Source organism: Myxocyprinus asiaticus, chromosome 38 (genome assembly GCF_019703515.2).
Source record: "Myxocyprinus asiaticus isolate MX2 ecotype Aquarium Trade chromosome 38, UBuf_Myxa_2, whole genome shotgun sequence".
NCBI lineage: Eukaryota > Metazoa > Chordata > Actinopteri > Cypriniformes > Catostomidae > Myxocyprinus > Myxocyprinus asiaticus.
Genome location: NC_059381.1, coordinates 7,119,763 through 7,144,517, shown reverse-complemented (window position 1 = coordinate 7,144,517; position 24,755 = coordinate 7,119,763). Strand labels below are relative to the sequence as shown.

Here is a 24,755-nt window from a genome sequence, read left to right as displayed (position 1 = left end):
ACTGAAATGAGAAACATGAGGAAGTGATAAAGAGAATTTAGGAATAAGCATAAATATGGCTGCCTTCCTGTCTGAAATGAGATTTTGGCAGAAGATCCTGCAATGGCGTTTGTTTTTTACCTGTCCACCTGAACTTACTGTTCTTTTGAGCTTCTCTAAATTATAACATCTGAGATCATCTCAGGCTGTCCACTTTTGGCAGACCATACATTTAGGCTCAACAATAGACCATTTAGATCCAACAGCCATCTGTTTTACCCTTCCTTAGCAGATGTTTCACTGTCCAAGACACTATTCAGAATTTAAGTGCTTGTTACTTCCTGCCATCTATTGGATTTCAGTATTAAAAATAGCATTTTATGAGTTAAAGGAATAGTTCACCCAAAATGAAAATAACTTTTTAAATACTTTTTTCACCCTCAGGTCGTTCCAAGCTCATGTGTGTTTTTTTGTTTTGTTTTTACTTGGAACAAACAAGGAGATGTTTAGCAGAATATTCAGAATAGTCTTTTCCATACAATTGAAGTGAATGGGGACTGGGGGTTGTCCAGTTCCAAAAGTGCAAAGGCGTGTTAAAGTACCATAAAAGTAGTCCATAGGACTCGTGTGCTGTATTACAAGTCTTCTGAATCCATAAAATAGCATTGTGTGAGGAACAAACTAAAATTTAAGTCATTATTCACTGAAAATCTTCCCCACCAGCCAAAAAAAAAAAAAAAAAAAAAGGTAATTCTGAATTTATATCTCACAATTGCGACTTTATTTCTTGATTTTGCGACTATTTATTCTGACTTTATATCTCACAATTGTTACTTTATTTCTGGAAATTGCAACCTTGTATCTTACAATTGCAAATTCATTTTTCATAATTGCGACTTTATTTCTCGAAGTTGCAGCTTTCTCGTAATTGCGACCTGCTGTCTCACAATTATGACTTTATATCTCATTGTTGAGGAAAATAAAGTCGCAATTGTGAGACAAAGTCAGAATTACCTTTTATTTTATTGTATTTTTTCATGACAAGATCCATATCTTTGTGTTTATGTTCCACATATTATTTTTTGAGTTTACAGGTTAACTAAGAACAAGTTCTTAAGTGTGAATTTATTATTCGGAATATCTCGCCATTATTGACAGCATTTGAAACAGTACAGGGTTCAATGCCGAGGCATCAACAAAGTTATTGCATGTTTGCTTGACAGATCACAAGGTTTCTTGTCGATCACTATCTTTTAGCTTGTGGTTGGCATCAGTCCAGAGGCATTTTCTCCGGAATGATCTCACAACTGCAAAGTGCTGTGAAACGCAGCTGGAAATTGATTTGCATGACAGGACGTAATGCGTACACACTGTCCTGCTCCCAAATGCTCTCGATCTTTCTGCAGTCACAGATTTATTTACTACAAAAAGAGCTGTATAATGAATAACTGCATCTGATTGGAGATAAATCACACATGCAGATGTTGTATAATTCAACAGCTCCAAACTTGCCCTTGGAGGCTTTTATTAGACGTACTCTCACACCTACAGTATTGTGGATGTTGCCATGGACCAGTTTGATAATACAGGGTTTGTGTGAGTCAGCGCCTGCTAAACTCCCATTTGGCTCTGATAACTGCACTGTGTGGGCAGGATTTTTCATTGTAGTCAAGGTTTGATTTGCATATTTATTTTTGTGTTTTGCTTTGTGTATTTGTCTTTTGTTTTTGTGTACTGCTTGTGAACTCCATTTTTCTACGGTGCTTGGTAATTTTTTTACTTCCTGGGTTTTTGTAGAGATGTATTGTGGGGCAAATGTGTTTGGTAGAGCATGGATCTATTCCCAGAGTCCACATTTACTGATTAAAAAATGGTTTTATCCAAAGCATCTGGCAAATGCATAAATGTAAAACTCATGAAACCTGTCAAGAACCGGGTCATATTTCACCCCAAAATTAAAAGAAATAATCTATTTCTATGAGCCTATTTTTAGGACCTTTAAGATTTTATTTTCATCGTATTTCTTTAATGTTTAAAATGTTTATGCATCAACGTAGTGTCTTTAATTTATGCTGATTTAAATAAAAATATCATTGTATGGAAATCTAATATGAATCATCAAGAATAATTGGATTAAAAAAAACAGCTAAAAAGTCTGGATATAATAAGGAATTGAGATTTTTTTGTAGGGGGAATGTGCTTAATTGTCATGAAAATAATATCTCAATGCAAAAGTGGTCCTAAAATGGGCTTAATTTTCTTTATACAAAATATACTGTATTTTGGGGTGAAATGTGACATATACATGTTCTCACGAGATTCAACGTCTACTCTAGAAAGATAAAATAATGTACCTAATTTCTTACAAGCAGATATCTATAGTACGTGTCAAGAATGCTGTGTTGTTTTGATTATTTTTTGTGCTTCTCCTTTCACTTAAGACAATAGTTTTGTTGGACTAAGTGGACTGGTCGGTTTACTGAATTTATCAAACTGTTTGCACATCTGACAGCATTTAGTTTTGGGACAGTTTCAGAAAAAGATGATCGGTCATGTTACGCTGCTCTCTTTAATGGAAATGTTTGATTGCCTTGCATAGCTGCCATTGTTTAGAAGTTTCACTTGTGGCTGAGCTAATTGTTTACTGGGAAGAGCAGCCAGTTGAGCATGAGACGAAAGCTTTGTTGTTCTCATGAATATTGAACTATGCCTTTCGAAACCCCTGGCTTGAGAAATCCTTTAGGAATGCTGTTTATGCTAGATATGCAGCACTGAGCGATCATGTGCTTGGACTGGGTTTTCTGGTCCTGACAAACTTGTTAAATAGTGCACAAAGTTAGCATGCCACACATGGGGTGTCCTGTCAACTAAGTTTCTGCCACAGTTTTGATAGTGATGTAAGGTGCACACACTAGTGTAAGGTAGTGATTCAGAGTTTCCTACCTGAACTTTCTCTGGAAAGACGAATGCAAACTGAGTGAATATTTGAATAAGAACACGTACAGGCAGTGACTGTTGTATTTTTGAAGGATGAAACCTTAGACCAGCCTAACACACAAAACAATATGTCTTCCTCTACCTGGGTAGCTCAGCGAGTAAAGACGCTGACTACCACCCCTGGAGACATGAGTTCGAATCCAGAGCGTGCTCCAGAAAGATCTCCTAAGCAACCAAATTGGCCCGGTTGCTACGTAGAGTCAAATGGGGTAACCTCCTCGTGGTCGCTATAATGCGGTTCACTCTTGGTGGGGCACGTGGTGAGTTGGGCGTGGATGCCGCGGAGAATAGCGTGGGCCTACACACGCGCTATGTCTCCACGGTAATGTGCTCAACAAGCCGCGTGATAAGATGCGCGGACTGACGGTCTCAGACGTGGAGGCAACTGAGATTTGTCCTCCGCCACCCGGATTGAGGCGAGTCACTACGCCACTACGAGGACCTAGAGCGCATTGGGAATTGGGCATTCCAAACTGGGGAGAAAAAAAAAATAATAATAATGTTAATAATGTAATTAAATCATTTAGTCTAATCATAAGTTTAAAGTTGAAATATTAAATTTCTGCGACACTAGCGCCACCAAATAGAATTGCAAAAAGTAAACAATGTTTTCAAAACAGCTTTCCGAATAGCCCCTGGTCTGCAGTTGTTCAGATAGTCCTGCCCCCAACTCACATCATTGGTTGAGTAATGATGTTGGGGCTGGTCTAAGCGGGTGGCTCAAAACAAACAAGAATTTTTGTAGCACTACAGAAACACAGTGTTTACAGTTTTCGAGAAAATTGACCTATTTATGGCTTACTTATAGCTGTCTCTTAATATTAAGCTGGGATAGAAGAAGGTATTTTAATGCTGAAAAAATTAAATACTTTAGCTTTAAATATATTTTTGTTGCTTTTTTAAAATGTATTTATTACAAATAAAATTCAAATCAATGCATTTAAAACAAAATATATATATATATACAGGTGCATCTCAATAAATTAGAATGTCATGGAAAAGTTCATTTATTTCAGTAATTCAACTCAAATTGTGAAACTCGTGTATTAAATAAATTCAATGCACACAGACTGAAGTAGTTTAAGTCTTTGGTTCTTTTAATTGTGATGATTTTGGCTCACATTTAACAAAAACCCACCAATTCACTATCTCAACAAATTAGAATATGGTGACATGCCAATCAGCTAATCAACTCAAAACACCTGCAAAGGTTTCCTGAGCCTTCAAAATGGTCTCTCAGTTTGGTTCACTAGGCTACACAATCATGGGGAAGACTGCTGATCTGACAGTTGTCCAGAAGACAATCATTGACACCCTTCACAAGGAGGGTAAGCCACAAACATTCATTGCCAAAGAAGCTGGCTGTTCACAGAGTGCTGTATCCAAGCATGTTAACAGAAAGTTGAGTGGAAGGAAAAAGTGTGGAAGAAAAAGATGCACAACCAACCAAGAGAACCGCAGCCTTATGATTGTCAAGCAAAATCGATTCAAGAATTTGGGTGAACTTCACAAGGAATGGACTGAGGCTGGGGTCAAGGCATCAAGAGCCACCACACACAGACATGTCAAGGAATTTGGCTACAGTTGTCGTATTCCTATTGTTAAGCCACTCCTGAACCACAGACAACGTCAGAGGCATCTTACCTGGGCTAAGGAGAAGAAGAACTGGACTGTTGCCCAGTGTTCCAAAGTCCTCTTTTCAGATGAGAGCAAGTTTTGTATTTCATTTGGAAACCAAGGTCCTAGAGTCTGGAGGAAGGGTGGAGAAGCTCATAGCCCAAGTTGCTGGAAGTCCAGTGTTAAGTTTCCACAGTCTGTGATGATTTGGGGTGCAATGACATCTGCTGGTGTTGGTCCATTGTGTTTTTGGAAAACCAAAGTCACTGCACCCGTTTACCAAGAACTTTTGGAGCACTTCATGCTTCCTTCTGCTGACCAGCTTTTTAAAGATGCTGATTTCATTTTCCAGCAGGATTTGGCACCTGCCCACACTGCCAAAAGCACCAAAAGTTGGTTAAATGACCATGGTGTTGGTGTGCTTGACTGGCCAGCAAACTCACCAGACCTGAACCCCATAGAGAATCTATGGGGTATTGTCAAGAGGAAAATGAGAAACAAGAGACCAAAAAATGCAGATGAGCTGAAGGCCACTGTCAAAGAAACCTGGGCTTCCATACCACCTCAGCAGTGCCACAAACTGATCACCTCCATGCCACGCCGAATTGAGGCAGTAATTCAAGCAAAAGGAGCCCCTACCAAGTATTGAGTACATATACAGTAAATGAACATACTTTCCAGAAGGCCAACAATTCATTAAAAATGTTTTTTTTATTAGTCTTATGATGTATTCTAATTTTTTGAGATAGTGAATTGGTGGGTTTTTGTTAAATGTGAGCCAAAATCATCACAATTAAAAGAACCAAAGACTTAAACTACTTCAGTCTGTGTGCACTGAATTTATTTAATACACGAGTTTCACAATTTGAGTTGAATTACTGAAATAAATGAACTTTTCCACAACATTCTAATTTATTGAGATGCACCTGTGTATATATATATATATATATATATATATATATATATATATATATATATATATATATATATATATATATACTGTTTTAAATGTAATTTGTTAAATTTATCATTTAAAATCAAATTTATTATTTATCATTTATTATTCATAATTGTTATAATTTTTATTATTCATAATAAAAATAATAATTATTATTATTATAATTACTACTACTACAACTAGCCATCATTTTCAAGTTTATTTTTATTTTTTACTTTATATATGGATTAATCACAGATTTTTAATTTTCTGAAATATATATATATATATATATATATATATATATATATATATTTAGTCCATTCAATTCTATTGCATTTGATTCTTGGGAAAGATAACAAAAAATATAACAAAGGTTTGCAACAATCCAGTGGTAGTCTTCTCATTATTAGCATGGCTTTCTTTTTCAAGTGTAATTTTGAAGGAAAAACATGCAGAATTCTCCAGAATGAATTTAAACATGGTTAAATGAGTTAGCTGAAAGCTAAATCAAAGTAACCAAAATATTTAATAAAGAAACATGCAAGGGGCGGGGTATAGGCCTATAGATAACTTTGTGAATGACAGCATTTTAATTCTGTGAAAAGTTGTGGAGGTTTCCGTGGAGTGAACAAAGATTCCATTAAGTAAATGTAAAGGTGTTCATCATATTTAAATAACCTAAAAATTAATGTTTTAATAGCTCCACGTTAAGAGCCGAGAGCCATGTCTTCAAATGCAATGTTCCTTTGTTTGAATTAGCACACTGACAGATTAAAGGACTCCCATATGTTACTAATACATTTCCCTGGCATTTTTGTAGAGACCTACTAGGGAGTATTAAAAGTTTAAGTCTTAGCATGTAGATATAGTCCTACTGTACTCCTGAAAAGTATTAGAAGGGTTGGAAGTTTCAGTATGTTGACCCTCTTAAATATTACTGTGCTTGAACAGTATTATTTCTGTAGCTATGTTCAGACTACCATACTGCTCCTTACTATTTCTGAAATATAGAGATACAGCAGAAATGCTAGTATGCTATTCTGAACATAGTGTGTGTATTATACACTGCTATGTCAACATTTTTCCACTGATCAGTTGGGCAGTCTCATTTCTGTCTCTAGAACTGCAATCCAATCGTATTTGGAGTTCCAACTGATTCTCATAAGGTTATATTGATAAGCTTTAAAAAAAAAAAAAAAAAAAAGCTGTTATATTTCAACTAAAGGCTTTAGACATCTCTGCAATGCACATACTTGCATTTTTGGATCATAAAGCATGACATGTTTAAGAACATGATTTGTATATGTTTATATTGTACATTTTTGAACTCCATAACACAGTTTCTAATGTCAGTGTTCACAGAACATGTCAGAGAATATAAGGATCTGTTTTCTGATTTCTCTGGTTATGGGAACATTTGTATCACAGGTGAACTGATCCCTCAAAAGACAATATAAGGGAAAATTAACAGATTAACTCTTATTAGTATTTTATTTACGTGTGCTACTGTAGTGTAATGGCCTGCAGTGAGTTCTTACACAGGAAATCATTGATTTTATTTGTTTGTTTATATATATATATTTTTACATTTATTTGTGAATTTCCATTTTCAGATCCCCTGCATACTCACAAAAGATATCACAGCGACTACAGTTCCTCTAGCGAAAGCCCCTCTGTGACATCATCAGATCCTGACTACAGACAAGGTTGGTGTGCTGATGACCTCATCAGTCTGTGCCAGTACTTGCAAACGCACCAGGTGTATAAATGCCAATCAATGTGTATTGTAAGAGTCTCCGCAGGTTATTAACCCATAACAGCTTTTGTAAATGAGATTTTACATTTTAATACTGTGGAAATTGTAACAGTTCAAACGAAAGTGTGCAGATGTAATTTTAAAGGGTATGTTTTGAGGTGCATGGTGCTGTACTGTGGAAGGCACACTCTCACATAATTGTCGTCTGTCTTTTCTGTAAACACACAGCTAAGAAGCCTGAAGATATAAGGCGGTACAGCTCACAGGTTGGACTGTCGGAGCATGATGCTGTGTCACTCAATAGTGCACAGAGACACAGGTATACAGTCACTCTTTCCATGATTTCCCCTGCATAGTGCTGATCAATCATGCATGTGCAAGTTGTTTTAAGTACAAACCCCTTTCTGTGATCTTTTGTGGTTGTGGACCCCAGCCCAGGTTAATGATCATATAAACCCTTCCTGAGTTAATTTCCTCTCAACCTGTTTGAGTTTAGTTCTGGTTACAAGAACTGCAGCTGTGCTTTCTTAGCTATACTTTGGAGACAGAAGTGTCCCCAGATTTTGCTAAATAGGAGAACCCCCCCTATTCTTTTGCGGACATCCTTAAAGGTACAAATTAGTATAAAGTCTGTAGTTATTATAATGAGCTGTATAAAATAACAGTAGAAGTCTGTGGTATGGACTCATGTGAAAGGCTTGGTAAACATGTGTCTGTTGCTCATTGTATGGGGAACAAAAAGTGAGTTGCTCAGCGAATGGAAACCTTCTATGTGTAGTTTTGGCAGTGAAAGTGTGAGCATTTAAATATATCATACCCACTGTCATAATCATAAGAGCAGTTAAAGTCTACTGTGAACTACTTGGCACTTGCTTGCTTTCTCTCTCTGCATATTAACAGCTTTTACAGTGATCTCCTGACAGCTTGTCACATTAAACATTACCTTAAACCTGACAAACTGACAAATGCAAAAACAAAAGTTTACAAATCAGTGTTTATATTGCAAATGTGCCCATCTCAAGTGTTACAGTCAGTGTCTCTAAGCTCCCCCTGCTGGATAAATAGGGGCACTACCCACCACAATGTTTCCCTGCAGTAGATGTTGTGTTATCATGGCAATGGTTGCCAGGTGCTGGTTGTGTTTTGAGGAGGTTTTGGGGTAGGGATGTGTAAATGATTCTCAAAGGATGCCCAGAGCTGCAGCTTTTCCAGATTGCTATCATATCTGTGTCGGTTAAATGTATCCATCTATCTATCTTAAATTCAAGAGACACTTTAAGCAATTACTATGCATTTACATGTATGCATTTGGTAGACGCTTTTATCCAAAGCGACTTACAGTGCCCTTATTACAGTGACAATCCCCCTGGAGCAACCTGGAGTTAAGTGCCTTGCTCAAGGACACAATGATGGTGGCAGTGGGGATTGAACCAACAACCTTCCACTTACCAGTTCAGTGCTTTAGTCCACTACGCCACCACCACTCCACATACTTTACATACTTTTGTCTTTGTGTCATCTTGAATTTACACTGACACCTAGCGGCTTGGATGCAGCATAATTTAAAATCAATAGTTTTCAGCTTCAGATGCCGTTGTAGAAATGTAGTATTCACAGTCAGCCATGATTACTTTCATCAATGAGTGAAAGTGTCAAATAACGGGACGATTACTGAGATTAAGCAAGTAGTATTCGGCTGGTCATGTGATTCTAACATGGCAGCCACCATGTGCGGACCCTCTCCATGTAGAATAAAACAGCTTTTATAAGGTTACTGATATGACTAGAGTCGTCATTTTAATGTGAGTGCTCATGATTTCCAACATGTATTGCAAAATTACAATTCATGTCTTTTGAAAAAATTACTGCGTGCACCTTTAAATGATATATATTTCATAAAACGTTACTGGATTATAGCCCATAACTAACAATATCCTTCTCTGCCTTGTGTTCAGGCTGTTTGATGCTGGTCAGGATGAGCTGTCAGACACAGAACTTCTGATCCAGCGACAGGAAGGGATGCACAGGCTTCAGGCCCGGCTGTCCCGGTCCTCCGTTTATCCTGGAGAGGACCGCCGAACCTCCATACTGGACCTGGTGGAACCCCTCCGTAGCAGTTCATTGGATGCAGGCATCCATCCACGCAAAGTGAAAGTATTCCAATTCTGCTGAATTCAGTTTGACTTCACATAATACAAGTTACATTGTGAATGACACAAATGATTACAAACATGTGGAAGTTATTTGAATTGTTTATATTTATATTTACCAATGGATTTGTTCTTGATGTAGAATTTCTTGGGCCCTGAGTTTGTGAAGATGAGCAGCGAGCCATGTGTTGTTCTAAATGTGCCATCATCAATAATGGTGAGACATTATCAATCAATTAATTCAGATACGGACAATGTCTGTCTTAACTATTTAGCTATCTAATGCAACATTTCTTTAAATGTATGAGCCCATTTATGTTTGCTGTTTTGACAGAATAAACGTGGAAAGGTGGAGGAGAGTCTGAGGAAAGTGGGCGTGATTTTACTGAACGGTCAGAAGTTGGAGCTCTGCTGTGACGTGAAGGCCGTTTGTAAGGATGTGTTGGATATGGTCGTAGCTCATGTCGGCCTGGTGGAACACCACCTCTTCGGCCTCGCCTACCTTAAAGGTGCATATCATCCTGTTCTTGTAAAACTGCTCTTAAACGCTCACAAACTGGCCTAGAGATGTGTTGACAAACATTTTTTTGGACGAGTGTGTTTCCTAACAGTAGAATGACAAAGCTATAGTAAGGGTGTGTTCACACTTGGCAGGTTTGGTTCGATTAAAACGAACTCTGGTGCGATTGCTCTGTTAGTGCGGTTCATTTGAACAAGTGTGAACGCTGCCATCCGAACCTTGGTGTGCACCAAACAAGCGGACCGAGACCCCCAGAATAGTGGGTCTCGGTCCGCTTCCAAACGAACTCTGGTGCGGTTCGATTGATATATGAATGCAGCATGGACCAAAGATGTCTAAACGGACCAATAACAGGAAGTAATTTGCCTTTAATACTGACCTCAAGCATACCTGGTTCTTCTCATCATAGGAGCTATGTTAACCATTACAGTTCGGTACAGGCGTCGGAACCGCCGCCAGCCGTCATTGCAGCATATCTTCGTTTGTGTGTGCAATGGAGGAATTCCTGCCGCTGTTTTGACACTTTTACACATTTTATTAGCTCTTTGTTTGTTCTCAGCTGGTAAAAATACCACCATATATATATATATATATATATATATATATATATATATATATATATATATATATATATATATATATATACATAAATCCAACGAGCACATTTAGCCCAGCAGCCAGCATTGTTTTGGATGTTTGGCAAGTTCCGTCGCAAAATATACGTCATAAAAGCTGTCCAATCAGGTTGTGACCTTATCTTTTAGGTCTTGGTGTTAAAAATGCCAGTGTGAACGCTAAGTGAATCAGGACTAAATGTATAATTTTCTTTTTGGTCTGGACCAAGAGAACCGAACTACAAGTGTGAACACACCCTGAGATGATTCAACTGATGTTTTCAGTGTGAATTCAGAGTAATTCGGAGTAATTCGGTGTGCACTTAACAAAGCAGTAATAAATTGTCTTTTGGGAGGTGTGTAGTTTCCAATAGGTAGGACGACAAAGCTAAAGTAATCTGATTCAAATAACTTAAAGCAAGTTACAGTGTGAATGCAGAATAATTCAGAGTAATAGAGTATTGATAAACATTACAAAGCATAAGTATCTTGCTTTTGGTAGGAGTGTAGTTTCATTTTGGTGGGGTGATGAAGTTAAAGTAATCCGATTGAACTGGACTCGGTTTGAAATCACTTAATGCAAGTTACATTGTGAATGCAGAATAATGCAGAGAAAAAAAAACCTAACTGATATTTAGCAGTACATGATTTAATGCAGCTTATATAACGATACCTGTTCCAGGTAAACAGTACAGTGTTATTTGATTACGAAATGTGTAATAGCAAAGCAAATAATTCTGTTGTTCTCTCTCTGACACACTGCTTCTGCGTGACAGCTCTAATGGACACGGATGGTTTGTGTCCATAGACGGTTCATTAAGTCCTCTGACTCATCCTTCCCAACGCTTCAGCGCCAATCAAGAGACTGCTTTGCTTGTTATGATGTCGGTAACTCTAATAATCAGTTTGTCTATATTCTTTTCTGTAGATGACGAGTTCTTCTTTGTTGAACCTGATGCCAAACTTTCAAAGGTGGCGCCTGATGGTTGGAAGGATGATCCTAAAAAAAAGAAAACAGATGTCAATTTTAATTTGTTTTTGCGTATCAAGTTCTTTCAAGATGACGTCAATCTGATACAGTAAGAGCACCTGCAGTGTTCACTCACATGTCCAAACATGTACAGGAGTTCAGCTTTGACTTGCTAATTTATCAGTCTGCCTCAGAATGCACCTAGTTTTGTACTGCAAAAGAGAGAGTGTTTTGGATTTAAAGGAATAATTCACCCAAAAATGTAAATTTTGTCACTATTTACTCACTCTCATGTTGTTCCAAGCCTGTATGACCTTTCTTTCTTCATGGGAACACAAAAGAAGGAATTTAAAAATAAAGGATGTCCCATTCGCTGTTTTCAATACAATGACAGTTGAAGGACTTTAAAGCTTATACAGAACACTAGTGTCATAAAAGTAGTTCATGCGACTTGTGTTTCGTATTCCATGTCTTTTTAAGACAAACAGTTTTGGTTTTAAATAACCCAAATTTAAGTTATTTTACAGTTAAAATCTTGACTTCCACGAAAGTGCTCTTGTGCATTCATGAAGGCATGAGAGATCCTTGTTAAAAATAAGTAAATGATGACAGAATAACATTTGTTGGGTGAACTATTCCTTTAAAGGGGTAGTTCACCCAAAAATGAAAATTCTATCATTATTTACTCACTTTCATGCCATCACAGTTGTGAATGACTTTCTTTCTTCTGTTGAACACAAACAAAAATGTTTAGAAAAATAGTTCAGCTCTGTAGGTCAGTGCAATGGAAGTGAATTGTGGCCAGACCTTTGAAGCTCCAAAAATCGCATAAATGTAGCATAAAAGTAATCCATACAACTCCAGCGGTTTAGTATATGTCCTCTAAAGACACCAACAGATGTCAGATCAATCAACATCAATATTTCAATACTTTTTTATATAAATCTCCACTTTCAATTTCAGAATGTGAAAGTGAAAGTGGAGATTTATAGAAAAAAAGGACTCAAATATTGATTCGTTTCTCACCCACACCTTTTATATCCCTTCTGAAGACATATATTTAAACATTGGATTCATATGGATTACTTGTATTCTGTCTTTAAGTGATTTTTGGAGCTTGAAATGTCTGGTCACCATTCACTTGCATTATATGGACCTATAGAGCTGAAATATTCTTCTAAAAATCTTTGTTTGTGTTCAGCAGAAGAGAGAAAGTCATACACATCTGGGATGGCATGAGGGTCAGTAAATGATGAAAGAATGTTCATTTTTGGATGAACTATCCTTTAGTGTATTTCAGGCATGCCTAGTGCAATTAGCTATATGAATAAACCTACATGATACGAAAATAAGTAACTTGTCACTATGAACATAAAAATGTAAAAAATCATGTATATAAGTGGCCAATATTTACTCCAAAGTCAGTCAAAAAATTTTGACAACAGAAAATTTGCAGAATCAATTGACATAGCAGTCTTGTAATCTGCTTGGCTGAGACTAATGTATGTCGATTTGCATGATTTTGTTCTTCCAAAAGTCTTAACACAATGTGATGGTTCATCAATAAATGTATCTTCGAGTTAACCCAAATTATAAATGTTATTTTGCTTAGGCACGCAATGACCAAACACCAGTACTACTTGCAGTTGCGCAAGGATTTCCTAGAGGAGCGAGTGCGCTGTGACATGGAAAATGCTATGATCTTGGCGTCTCTGGCACTGCAGGCAGAGTTTGGAGAACATCAGCCTGAGGTACAAATACCATCTGAAAAAATAGAAAATGTTTATTTATGACACATTTTTGAAAATCACAATATAGGCCTATTTGTTTTAAGAAAACTGAAGAGAACTTCTTTTCCGCTTATTTTGGGAATTTTCTCCCGTCTTTTGTCAGGAAGAAAGTGAGGGAAGAGCATGTATGTCCTTGTTTACATTTTGTTTATTTGTAATTTAGACAAGCTCACCGAATAATGGTTTTTGCAGTTCAGCTTCTTATAGTAGTGTGTTATTTATATTCTTTGTGATTCTTTCTGTTTTTAAATGTAATTTAAGTTAATAAAAATACAGTAAATAAGTTGTAAACGTGAAAGAAAAAAGTTTTTGGTCTCGCCCCTTGTTTGAAACAAATTTTTTTTGTAATAATAGGATAATACAGTAAATAACAATAATTTAACGATATAATATAGCAATATGAAGTATGATCTTTGTGTAATACAAAGTACAATATTTGCTCTTAATATACTCATTAAGATTTTAAAGCAGCAATTATCAACTCTTTAATAAAGCATGTTTTCTTCATGTTCCGTCAGCTCCACGGAAAGACGTATTTCCGGACAGAGCACTACCTCCCTGCCTCTGTGCTGGATAAGATTGATCAGACCACCATTAAAGAAGAGCTGCCCAAACTCCACAGCTCATACTACAATGCCACCGAGGAAGAAGCTGAGCTAGAGTTTCTTAAGGTCAGTAACAAACCAAAACATATAATTCCTGCTACCGTCCAAATGCAGTGGGATTCTAGGCAGAACTCCCTGCCTGGCCAGACTTCCGTAACTGTCTGAAAAAAAAAAAATAGATTACTACAATCTGTTTTCCCTCCTTAAACATTTTCTTTATAACAGCTTTTCAGATTTGGGTATTAAAGTTGCAAGTTTTTTTCTTGGAATTTGGCTGTACACATTCACAAACATTAATTTTCTTGTTTTTTTCACAAGTACAATCAGTTGTCAATTATTGTGAATAAACTATTACGCCTATTAGTGATTTGATCCTGTTCATGACACCAAATTTGGTTTCCTAATCGCAGTTGTTGTAGTCTGCATGTAATTAGATCTGTTTATTTTCTTCTCCGCTGTGGAAAGGTAAGCCAGCGGCTGACGGAATATGGAGTTCACTTCCATCGCGTGCTTCCAGAAAAGAGATCCCAGACTGGCATCATGCTGGGCATGTACTCGAAGGGTGTCCTCATCTTTGAGGTCCTGAATGGAAATCGAACCCCTGTGTTACGGTTCCCCTGGAGGGATACCAAGAAGATCTCTTTTAATGTAAGATGCTTAAATTTTCATGTTGCGTACGTTTGGTGGAAATGGTCACAAAGCTGTACTAGAAGATTCCAGCACTAAAATTGAGAGTTCAAAGCTTCTTCTAGAAGCATAATATTCCAAAAATAGAGAAAAAGCCAGAGATGTTCAGATTTAGGTAGTTTTCTCATGGAATATTTTCAATTATCAAAGGCATGCTCCTCATGTCTTTGTGTATATGTGTTTCTATATTGCAGAAAAAGAAGATTTGCTTGCAGAATACTTCGGATGGGATAAAACACCTGTTTCAGACCGACACTCAGAAGACCTGCCAGTATCTGCTGCAGCTCTGCTCGGCTCAGTACAAATTCCATCTACACATGAAGGCCAGACAGAACAACCAAGAACTGCAGGACTTGGGTGAGGGACAATGGGGACAGGAACCAGAAATAGAGATACATATAACATTTATTTTATTTACTCTTTATTTTTGTTTTTCTAAGTTAATAAAGAGCAAGAACAGGGTGTTTAAAAGGATAGTTCACCCAAAAATGAAAATTCTCTCATCATTTACTCACCCTTATGTCATCTTAGATGTGCATGACTTTCTTTCTTCTCTTGAACACAAATGAAGATTTTTAGAAGAATATTTCAGCTCTGTAGGTCCATGCTATGCAAGTGAATGGTGGCTGGAACTTTTCAAATCAAATCAAATCAAATCACTTTATTGTGATTTGATTTTGATTTGTGGCTGGAACTTTTAAGGTCCAAAAAGCAAATAAAGGCAGCATAAAAGTAATCCATATGACTCCAGTGGTTAGATCCATGTCTTCAGAAGCGATATGATAGGTGTGGGTGAGAAACAAATCAATATTTAAGTCATTTTTTAATATAAATCTCCACTTTCACTTTCACATTCTTCTTTTTTTGTTTTTGGCGATTCGCATTCTTTGTGCATATCGCCACCTACTGGGCAGGGTGGCGAATTTATAGTAAAAATGGACTTGAATATTAACCTGTTTCTCACCCACATGCTCTACATAAGCATGTCTTGCAACAGGGGACTGTTAATCCCTGCTAAATTAATGCTGAACTTCATTCTTTGTTTAAAATTATTGCTGGCAGTCAGAGGGTTGGGCACTCGCCAAAACAACCAAAAACAGTTGGTAGACCAAAATAGAGTTGTTTCTAGGCACTGGTGAGACACAGCATTTAGGGTCAATGCAAATTTTGGGCACCCACAAAAATCGTGTCTAGATGTGACACCCCTGATCAAAATTGAGTTGTTTGGAGTCAGCTGGTGAGAAGCTGCTTTTAGGGTCAGTGCAAGCCTGGTTGTCAAGCACTGTTGATAATCAAAGGCCTTATCCAGCCAGCTGAAGTTCTCAACTGTCTTCTGTCCTGTCTTCCCTTCAGAGAACTCTCCTTTAAGCAGTCTGCAGTACTCTGATGGGATGGGTGCAATCAGTCTGTCCCCCAGCACTGACCCCGAACTCTACAAGAGGATCTCCTACTCTGAGATGTCCCTCAGCAAGGGCTTATTGAGTCGGATCTCTGTCCCACCTGAACCGTCCTATCCAGGGTTCAACAGCAGCTGTAATGCCAGAATGAAGAGTCGTTCCCATCATAACCTTGGTCAGCTGCCTGAGTCACCAGAGAACAGGATGATGCCTTTCAGTAGCCAATTACAGAGCGGCATGGGCCGATCCCAGGTGCTTGCAACATCTCACCAGCGTGCTAGCTCTGACACTGACTCCATTGCGGTCACTAGACAGCAGGAGAGGTGAGAGATACAAATGCAAAACATATTTACCAAAACCAATACTCAGTTAAAATCATTTGAATGTATTTTAATCTGTTTACTCTCCTGCTCTGCTGCAGTTTGTTTTCTAATGTTTTTCCACCTCTCTCACACTTGCTCTGCATGCCTGTGTTGCTCTGTCAGCCTGGCACCGAGCTGCTCTGGGCCAACTGCATTAATCAGCTCTCAAGAGAGACACACAGACTTTGTGTGAATGTGTGTGTGTGTGTGTGTGTGTGTGTGTGTGTGTGTGTTCGAGAATAATAGTCTTGAAACCAAGTTCACTATTTTCAGAATGAAACAGGATATTGAAAAAAAAAAAAAAAAGTATGGCGGAACGTAATTTTATCCATCTAGAATTTATTTGATTGTAAATAGTGGGTGTTACATACCAAAATGGAGCCAGGTGGTTGGAGGGGTGGTGTTGAAAAGGGATGAGAGTGCTTGGTGACATCAGCCGAAAAGGAACGTTTTTTCAGAGATGGAAAAAGTTATTACATTTTAAAGAAAGATTGCAACAACCATCATTTTTCTTTGGAATATTGTGCACTGATGAATCATAAACACAAAGACCAGGAAACATCTATTAAGAAAGTAAATATGTGAATTTTGATTTTTGTTTCATGTGAAACATTTCTAACTTGCAATATTGCAATATTAGTTTTTCCTCCTCCTCTTATATGTGTGGAATGATCAGATTGGGGAAAAAAACTTTGCATTCATTCTGCTCTGCTGCTGGAAGTAATTGCTGCTGCACTGTTTTTCATCATAATTTTCTCTTTTCCCTGCATCAGCAGTGTGTTCAGCTCCACGGCCCATGGCAGTCCCAGCTGGAGCCATAAAAGCCTGAAGAAAGAGTCTGACTCGTCCTCCTGTGAGGACAGGGGACAGGCATATGTCATAGGTGAGGACAGCGAGACACGTCCAGCTTTTTCTGTCTGATCTCCGCTTACACCTGCCTAGAAAATGGGGCTGTGCAAAATTTCATATATTCAAAATCGACTAGTCGGTGGGTTGCCTGAATGACTAGTTGACTAATCAGTCTCAAAGGAATAGTTCACCAGAAAATGTAAATTCTCTAATCATTTTCTCACCCTCATGCCATCCCAGATGTTTATGACTTTCTTCTGCTGAAATCAGATTTTTAGGAAAAAAATATCTCGGCTCTGTAGGTCCATACAATGAGAGTTATCAGGGTCCAAAACTTTGAAACTCAAAAAGCATATAAAGGCAGCATAAAAGTAATCCATAAAACTCCAGTGTTTTAATCCATGTCTTCAGAAGAGATATTATAGGTGTGGGTGAGAAACAGATCAATATTTAAGTCCCTTTTTTTGTTGTTTTACTTTAAATCTCCACTTTAAAACAGCCCTCCTAAACGCTCTTCTCTCCTAAGAGTTCTTCTTTGTTTTTGCCGATTCACATTCTTCGTGCATATTGCCTTCTACTGGGCAGGGAGGACAATCTATATGAAAAAAGGACGTACATATTGATCTTTTTCTCACCCAGACCTATAATATCTTCTGAAGGCATGGATTTAACCACTCGAGTCATATGGATTACTTTTGTGCTGCCTTTATTTGCTTCTTTGAGTTTCAAAGCTTTGGACTCTGTTGACTTGCATTGTATGAACCTACAGAGCTGAGATATTCTTCTAAAAATCTTCATTTGTGGTAAGAAGAAGAAAACAGTTATACACATCTGGAACGGCATGAGGGTGGGTAAATGATGAGAGAATTTTTATTTGAGTTAACTATTCCTTTAAGGAAGTCCTGTTTCATTAAGCTGGTGTCTTAAGACACGTCTGCATTAGACATGTTTATGTGTTCAAAAGCAGCTAGACGGTGCATAGGGTCTTGAGACGAGTTTTTAAATGTTGGACTGTTTTAAACTCTACACACTTAAAAACACATTACTCATGAGATGCTCAAAAAACAGCGCAAAATGCGGAATATGTATGGCTTTATCCACATTGCTGTAACAGGATATTAGCTTAAAGATTTAAAACTTTTCCGAAAGTTTTACCATTCAAACTGTCTTGCAACCTTTGCACAGTTCGCTGTTAGCATGCTAATTAAAGTGCCGCTGCTTAAAATGTAAAAACGATGAGAAAAAAATCTAGATGAACTTGTCAGCCTCATTAATGATCCAACAACCGACTAGTCTGCCATCATGTCTCAGTGGGAGTCTCTCTGCTTTTGAATGTTCTTTTGCTATCTTTAACTTCCTTTCTTTGTAGTTCTTTCACTCTAACTCTTTTTCCACTTCACTTCTCATGGTCTGTCTGGATAGTGGGTGGAATCTGTCTCTATCTCTCACTGTGGATTCAGAGGCTGTCTGCCTCTATCATTTCATCTTTTTAATAGCGCTCTCCCTCTGTTCCCTCACTGATCTTATCATTTTACCCCTCCATTGCATCCGCTGTCAGATCAGAGCGAGCAGCAACCCTAATCCTCTCAACATCATCTTCTGTATTTGGAGAGATGGCATAAAACAAGATTAAAATCTTAATTTAAACACTTGTTCAGTCATGCACTGGTGCATGTTTTTATGTAATAGATAATGTACATTAAGTCAGTCATCACAAAATAAACCCTGACAGAGTCCCAAAAAGGAACATTTATCGTCAGATGCCGATAATTTAAAAATACCAATTATCAGCCGATATATCGGTCTGACCACAAGTCATTATACAAAAATATTTGATCACAGAATTATGTGATTGACCTAAATGTAAAAAAATAACTTATGTTCTAGTTACGACCAAGTGGACACAGTTATTGACCGATATAGGTAAATCTCAAAATGGCCAAATATCGGGTAATTTATCGGCTTGACCGATATATCGGTGTATGTTTACTGCCAATGGCAAGAAAATCTGTGTCCTAATGTCCTTTTTGATACACATTTTGTTTTTATATAGTTTTTATATATATATATATATATATATATATATATATATATATATATATATATATATATATATATATATATATGAGCAGCCAGGAAGTCAAGCCTTTTTTGAAAATTAATCTTGTTTTCCTCAGGTGTTAGCATGCACAGCTCCGGAGTGCCCTCTACACCTGCCTCCTCCATAGGAATCAGTGGTACAGTATATAATCTGTGTTTCATGTGACTCTCCCACATAGTCATCTGATTCTTTTCAGTGGTCAAATTAGGAAAGTCCTGAAACTTGGTAGGAAATGTTGTGTCCTAGACTGCCCCCGAAATACAAACATCTGCAGAAAGCATAGTTGACTTTTAGTTAAGTAAAGAGGACATGCTTTTAATGTCAGTAACAGTAGTTTGCCTCACAGTGACATCTGCCTCAATTAAATCCAAGCTCAGAATCCCAACGCCTGAGGAGAACTTGGTAAATCCAGCATGCTTCGGATAGCTGTGTCCACTCTACTGTTTTAAATGGCTTGGAGAATGTCTTTTCTAATGCACTGCGCTCTCTCTCTCTCTCTCTCTCTCTCTCTCTCTCTCTCTCTCTCTCTCTCTCTCTGTCTTGGCTCAAGTTTCATTGCCCTCTCTCTCTGGCTCAGGCACATGCTGTTGAGGGCCATTAAGAATGCTTCGCTAAGCTGTTTTTTATAGTGGGTTTTGCCAACTCTGATAACCAACAACGCTGTGGGCTAATCTCCCTGATCCACAAGTATGAGCTGCAGAGAAGTAGCCATGGCATGTTAATATAGCACATTAGAGATGGATGCCAGGCCTAATGCTATCTGTTAGCACCAAGAAAGGAGTTACAAAAATAAATTAGTCTTTATTATAGGGTGTGCATTTGGGCGAGGTGATTGTTACTTTTTCTAGCCATGCAAACACACAAACTGAGTATTAGCCTACTTTTGCTAGCTTCCCCGGGGAAACAGAGCTATTCTTTATTTTGTAAAATTACTTAGTGACTATCGACAGCATCCAATACTGTTTCATGCAGAATTTTTTTTTAATTAATCTTAGTTTGTGAAAAATGGGTAAATGCGTAATTGGCACATTTTTTAATTTTTTTTTAATTGTATTTTTTTTTTTCAGATCAGTCAACAGATGCTTAACTTTTATTTGTAATTTATTTAATGTAATGTATTTAACCCAGAATATTCCTTTTGTTTGCACAGTCAAATGCAGCTGAAGGGTACAAATATATAAAATATTATCAAAAATATTTCCCCACCAAATTTGACTGAATGCATGATTCATATATGATTCAATAATTAAAAAGAATTAAATTAAATTAAAAATGTAAAATACATTTAAAACATGACAAATCATCGCAGTACAATATTTTTCACACCATTTTTCAGAGAACTCTTAAAAACATTTGGATAACTGAATGGATGATTCATTAGAACAATTAAAAAGTTTAACTTGCTTCTTAATTAAAACATGACGAATCATCGCAGATCATTCTAAAATCTTATGCTGAAAACTATGGATTTATGAATAGGCCTTTAGTTGTGTAATTTGTAATTTTCATCAGAGGCTTTTAGATTGCTGTGTCTGTGTTTTCTAGACAGCCATAGCTTAACATTTAAGAGTTAAATTAGTAACACTGCCTGCTAGTTATCAAAGTCATTTCTGTTCTAAATCCTTCACTGGTATTTCCCACACAGACTCTCTGAAAAAGAAGGTATATGCCTTACCCTCTCCAGAGCGAGAGATACAGACTGTAAATCTGAAGAAAGACGTCAAATACGGGCTGGGTGAGTAAAACATCCTGTGCTGCTAAAAGAGACTACATCTAGTCAGAGTGGAGAGCTGTTGACACAAACATGCTGCTAAACACCCGGCAGGGGCAGTAAGGATTATCAGCACACACACACACACACACGCATATCAATTACTCTGACAGGAAAGAAGTGTAGTGTGATGGAGTGCAGAAGTCTGGCAGCCCTCATCATTCATACCCAGTGATTAATTAATTCCACTCAGGGAGAGAAAGTGCTGTTTTACGTTCCTCGCACAGAATTGGCTTGAATGATTGATTGGCAATTAGAGAAAATGTCACTCATTGAAAAAATTCATTAATTGGACAAGGGACAGTCTCAATAAATGTATAGCTTAATTTTGAACCCAGTAGCGTATATGTAAAGGCATTTGGAAATTTGTCTTTCTGTAGCTTGTGGGATATGGTAAAATTAAGTATTGCAGGCTTGCTGGTGTGTTGTGTTTCAGGCTTTCAGGTTGTTGGCGGAGAGAACTCAGGACGACAGGACCTTGGCACTCTCATCAGCTCCATCACTCCTGGTGGACCTGCTGATATCAACGGCTGTCTGAAACCAGGTATGATGCGAACACATTTGTATTTGGCTACCGTGGGCCTTGTGTAATCAACTGCTTGAACCTCTTATGCCCTCTTGTGGTAAAGAGGAGAGGTCATGGCACATCTTGCATAAATTGTCCTTTCTAAAAGCAATTAAAACACTCCATAGTTCATCATTTTGTGTGTCATTTGTTGGATTTAATTTTTAAAGATGTAAACTTTATGTTGCATAATTCACAGAATACAAAAACTACTTATTTCATGATGCTGCTTGAATGTTTTGAATGATTCTAGAATACTTCGAACAATTCCATATTGCTTTATAAGATTCCAGAACACATAGTACAATTTAAAAGTGATTTAAATTATTAGAGTGCTTCAAATGTTTGTAGAGTTCTTTAATTGAATGTAAAATGCTTCAAATTATTCTACAGGGCTTTAAATTATTCTAGAGTATTGTTTCTAGAGTGCTTTTGGTTCATCAAACAATTCTAGAATGCTTCAAATGATTGTAGAGGCTACAAATGATTCTGCAGGGCTTAAATGATTCTAGAGTGCTGCTTCTAGAGTGCTTCAAACTATTCTAGAGTACTTTTAAATGATTTTAGAAGGCTTAAAATGATTCCAGAGTGCTGCTTCTAGTGTGCTTCAAACAACTCTTGATTTCTACAGATGATTTTAGAAGACTTAAAAAGATTCTAGAGTGCTTCATACATATTAGTGCTTGAAATGATTTTAGTGTGCTTTAAACAATTCTTGAGGGCTTCAAATGATTGTAGAGTATTTCCAACAAATCTAGAATGCTTCAAACGAAACCGGAGTTCTTCAAATAATTCTAGAGTCCTTTCAGTGATTCTAGAGTGCTTCAAAAGATTCTAGATTGCTTCTAACAATTTGAGATTGCTTTAATCGATTCTAGAGTGCTTTAGAAGATTCTAGAGTGATACAAATTTTTTAGAGGGCTTAAAAAGATTCTAGAGTACTTCAAACAAATTAGTCCTTTAAGTGATTTTAGTGTGCTTTAAACAATTTTTGAGGGCTTCAAATAATTGTAGGGTTCCCAACAATTCTAGAATGCTTCAAACAAAACCAGAGTTCTTTAAATGATTCTAGAGTACTTCAAAAGATTATAGAGTCTTTCAAACAATTCTAGAGGGCTTCAGACAGTTCTAGTATGCTTCAAATGATTCTAGATTGCTTCAAACAATTTGAGATAGCTTCAAATGATTCTAGAATGCTTTAAACAATTCTAGAGTGCTACAAATGATTTTAAAGGGCTTGGTGTTTCCAACAATTATAGGATGCTTCAAATGATTCTAGAGTCCTTTAAATGATTCTAGAGTCCTTTAAATGATTCTAGAGTGCTTTAAATGATTCTAGAGTGCTTCAAATGATTCTAGAATGCCCAAAATAATTCCAGAATGCCTTTTGAACAATTCTAAAATGCTTTTAATTATTCCAGAATATTTTCAACAATTACAGAATGTTCAGTATAAGGTTTTTAGCACTTACTGTACACTGTACATTTTTACTATATGTGTATATGTCCAGGTGATAGGCTGTTGAGTGTAGATGATTTCAGTCTGGAGGGCCTATCACACGACACTGTGGTGGAGATACTGCAGGGTGCTCCTGATGATGTCACGTTGGTGGTCTCTCAACCTAAAGAGAGGCTGTTTCCAGGTAATAGAAATAATATACACATGTATATGGCCTTTTTCTAAGAACTCCTAGAGCTAAAGGTCGATTGCACCACTTTACAATTGGCCCATGTAATAGCTGTTTTTCTGGTGTGTTTTGGCCCCTCTTGGTCAAAAGCAGATGTTACAGTCTCTACCTTGTGTGGTGGCAGGGATAGACGTACACATTTTCAAGATAAACTTCTGAAAAAGTTGTATAGTTGGCAACATTGTAATCAAGCTTCTTTCTTTTTCTCTTAGACTCTCCTTCAGGAATCCAGCACTGCAAATCAGGCTCAGCCACACAAGAACAGGAACTGGATGTTGATTCTTCATCTGAAGAGCATGAAGGCTCCCCCAGCCCCCCTCTCACCTCCATCAATACATCTCCACCCCAGTCAGTACAACAGGAGAGCATCAGTTTGCAGGATTCTAGGACAAAAAGCGCTGGCCTCCTGCAAACTAATCTCAATGGATTCCATCTCAACATTCCTACTGAGGGTACCACACCAGCCCAGTCGCTATTCGCTGACAGTAAACCCTCCATTGAGGCCGCCCCACCAGCTTTGCCCCCTAAAACCAGGAAATCCAAAGTCCCAGATGTTCCGAAAGAGCTGGAATACTCAGACAGAGGGGATTCCGACATGGATGAAGACACTTGCTCAAATAGCCAAGAGAAACAAAAGACTAAAAAGGTAGAATCATTCTCAGTAATGATTTAAAAGAACTTTTATTGACACCTATAGGTTAAGTTTTGAATTCAATTTCTAGTTAACTGTTTTGAAATAAACATTTACATACAGTATGTGAATTTTAAAGTGTTACTTCAGTGTTTTGAAAAAAATATGTTAAATGACTTTTTTGGAATAATAGGAGATACAAACTCTTTCACTCATTGTATCCCTCCTTTGAGTTCCTACATGCCAACAGATTCAGAACATAATTTGGGTTATCCAAACAAATTTCACATTTACACTGTGTCCTAACCAGGCGCGATGCATCTAGTTTCCAGTGAGAAGTAATTACAGTATGTGTAAATGTATTTAGTAGTGATTTGACAGAATTTCTTGAGAAAATCTAAAAATCTAGTTGATGTTTGATGTTCAATATACAGTTATCTAGAATGTGATTTTGGACCAGTGAGATATCAAAATGTCCTGACGTTCGTTGGTTTGGGCAAAAAATTATTTTTAATGTCGAAGATATATATTTATTGCTTATTGCTTTATTGCATCACACCCAGTTAGGACACAGTGTTACACTTTCACATATATGTGAAATATATGGTCAATATATGGCTCCACGCTCCTTCCAAGTTCCCTTAAAAGTTACAGACTTATGTAACTACTTGTATATAGAGTAGTTACACCTTAGATTCACACACTCAAGGAAACACGTCAAACATTAATAAAAAAAAATTTGAACTGCTTGCTACAGTCTCTCCCTC

The 24,755-nt window shown here is 37.3% G+C and overlaps 1 protein-coding gene and 1 long non-coding RNA gene across 7 annotated transcripts in view; one reads left to right on the top strand and one right to left on the bottom strand.

Annotated features, from left to right (window-relative positions):
• The window catches only part of ptpn13 (protein tyrosine phosphatase non-receptor type 13), a 106,220-nt gene that overhangs the window by 54,156 nt on the left and 27,309 nt on the right, over positions 1 to 24,755 (top strand). For 3 of the 4 annotated variants that reach the window (XM_051677114.1, XM_051677113.1, XM_051677111.1), the window contains exons 8-24: positions 7,147 to 7,239; positions 7,518 to 7,608; positions 9,245 to 9,443; positions 9,582 to 9,656; positions 9,774 to 9,948; positions 11,502 to 11,652; positions 13,156 to 13,294; positions 13,852 to 14,004; positions 14,404 to 14,586; positions 14,820 to 14,982; positions 15,979 to 16,345; positions 17,158 to 17,267; positions 19,411 to 19,470; positions 20,980 to 21,069; positions 21,542 to 21,649; positions 23,181 to 23,312; positions 23,570 to 24,003. In XM_051677114.1, coding sequence (XP_051533074.1) covers positions 7,147 to 7,239; positions 7,518 to 7,608; positions 9,245 to 9,443; positions 9,582 to 9,656; positions 9,774 to 9,948; positions 11,502 to 11,652; positions 13,156 to 13,294; positions 13,852 to 14,004; positions 14,404 to 14,586; positions 14,820 to 14,982; positions 15,979 to 16,345; positions 17,158 to 17,267; positions 19,411 to 19,470; positions 20,980 to 21,069; positions 21,542 to 21,649; positions 23,181 to 23,312; positions 23,570 to 24,003 — 2,723 coding nt within the window. The remainder of the gene's footprint in view (positions 1 to 7,146; positions 7,240 to 7,517; positions 7,609 to 9,244; positions 9,444 to 9,581; positions 9,657 to 9,773; positions 9,949 to 11,501; positions 11,653 to 13,155; positions 13,295 to 13,851; positions 14,005 to 14,403; positions 14,587 to 14,819; positions 14,983 to 15,978; positions 16,346 to 17,157; positions 17,268 to 19,410; positions 19,471 to 20,979; positions 21,070 to 21,541; positions 21,650 to 23,180; positions 23,313 to 23,569; positions 24,004 to 24,755) is intronic. The other variant, XM_051677112.1, reaches the window with a different exon arrangement.
• Positions 11,055 to 15,998, bottom strand: LOC127428643 (uncharacterized). 3 transcript variants are annotated; one of them, XR_007895123.1, is made up of 7 exons: positions 15,141 to 15,998; positions 14,865 to 14,977; positions 14,018 to 14,099; positions 13,184 to 13,307; positions 11,831 to 11,861; positions 11,680 to 11,755; positions 11,055 to 11,573 (listed from the first exon to the last, which is right to left on the bottom strand). It is a non-coding gene; the product is annotated as an uncharacterized LOC127428643 (long non-coding RNA). The 3 variants fall into 3 exon arrangements; XR_007895122.1 differs by lacking the exon at positions 14,018 to 14,099; XR_007895121.1 differs by lacking the exons at positions 13,184 to 13,307; positions 14,018 to 14,099; positions 14,865 to 14,977; positions 15,141 to 15,998 and having other exon boundaries at positions 11,831 to 12,279.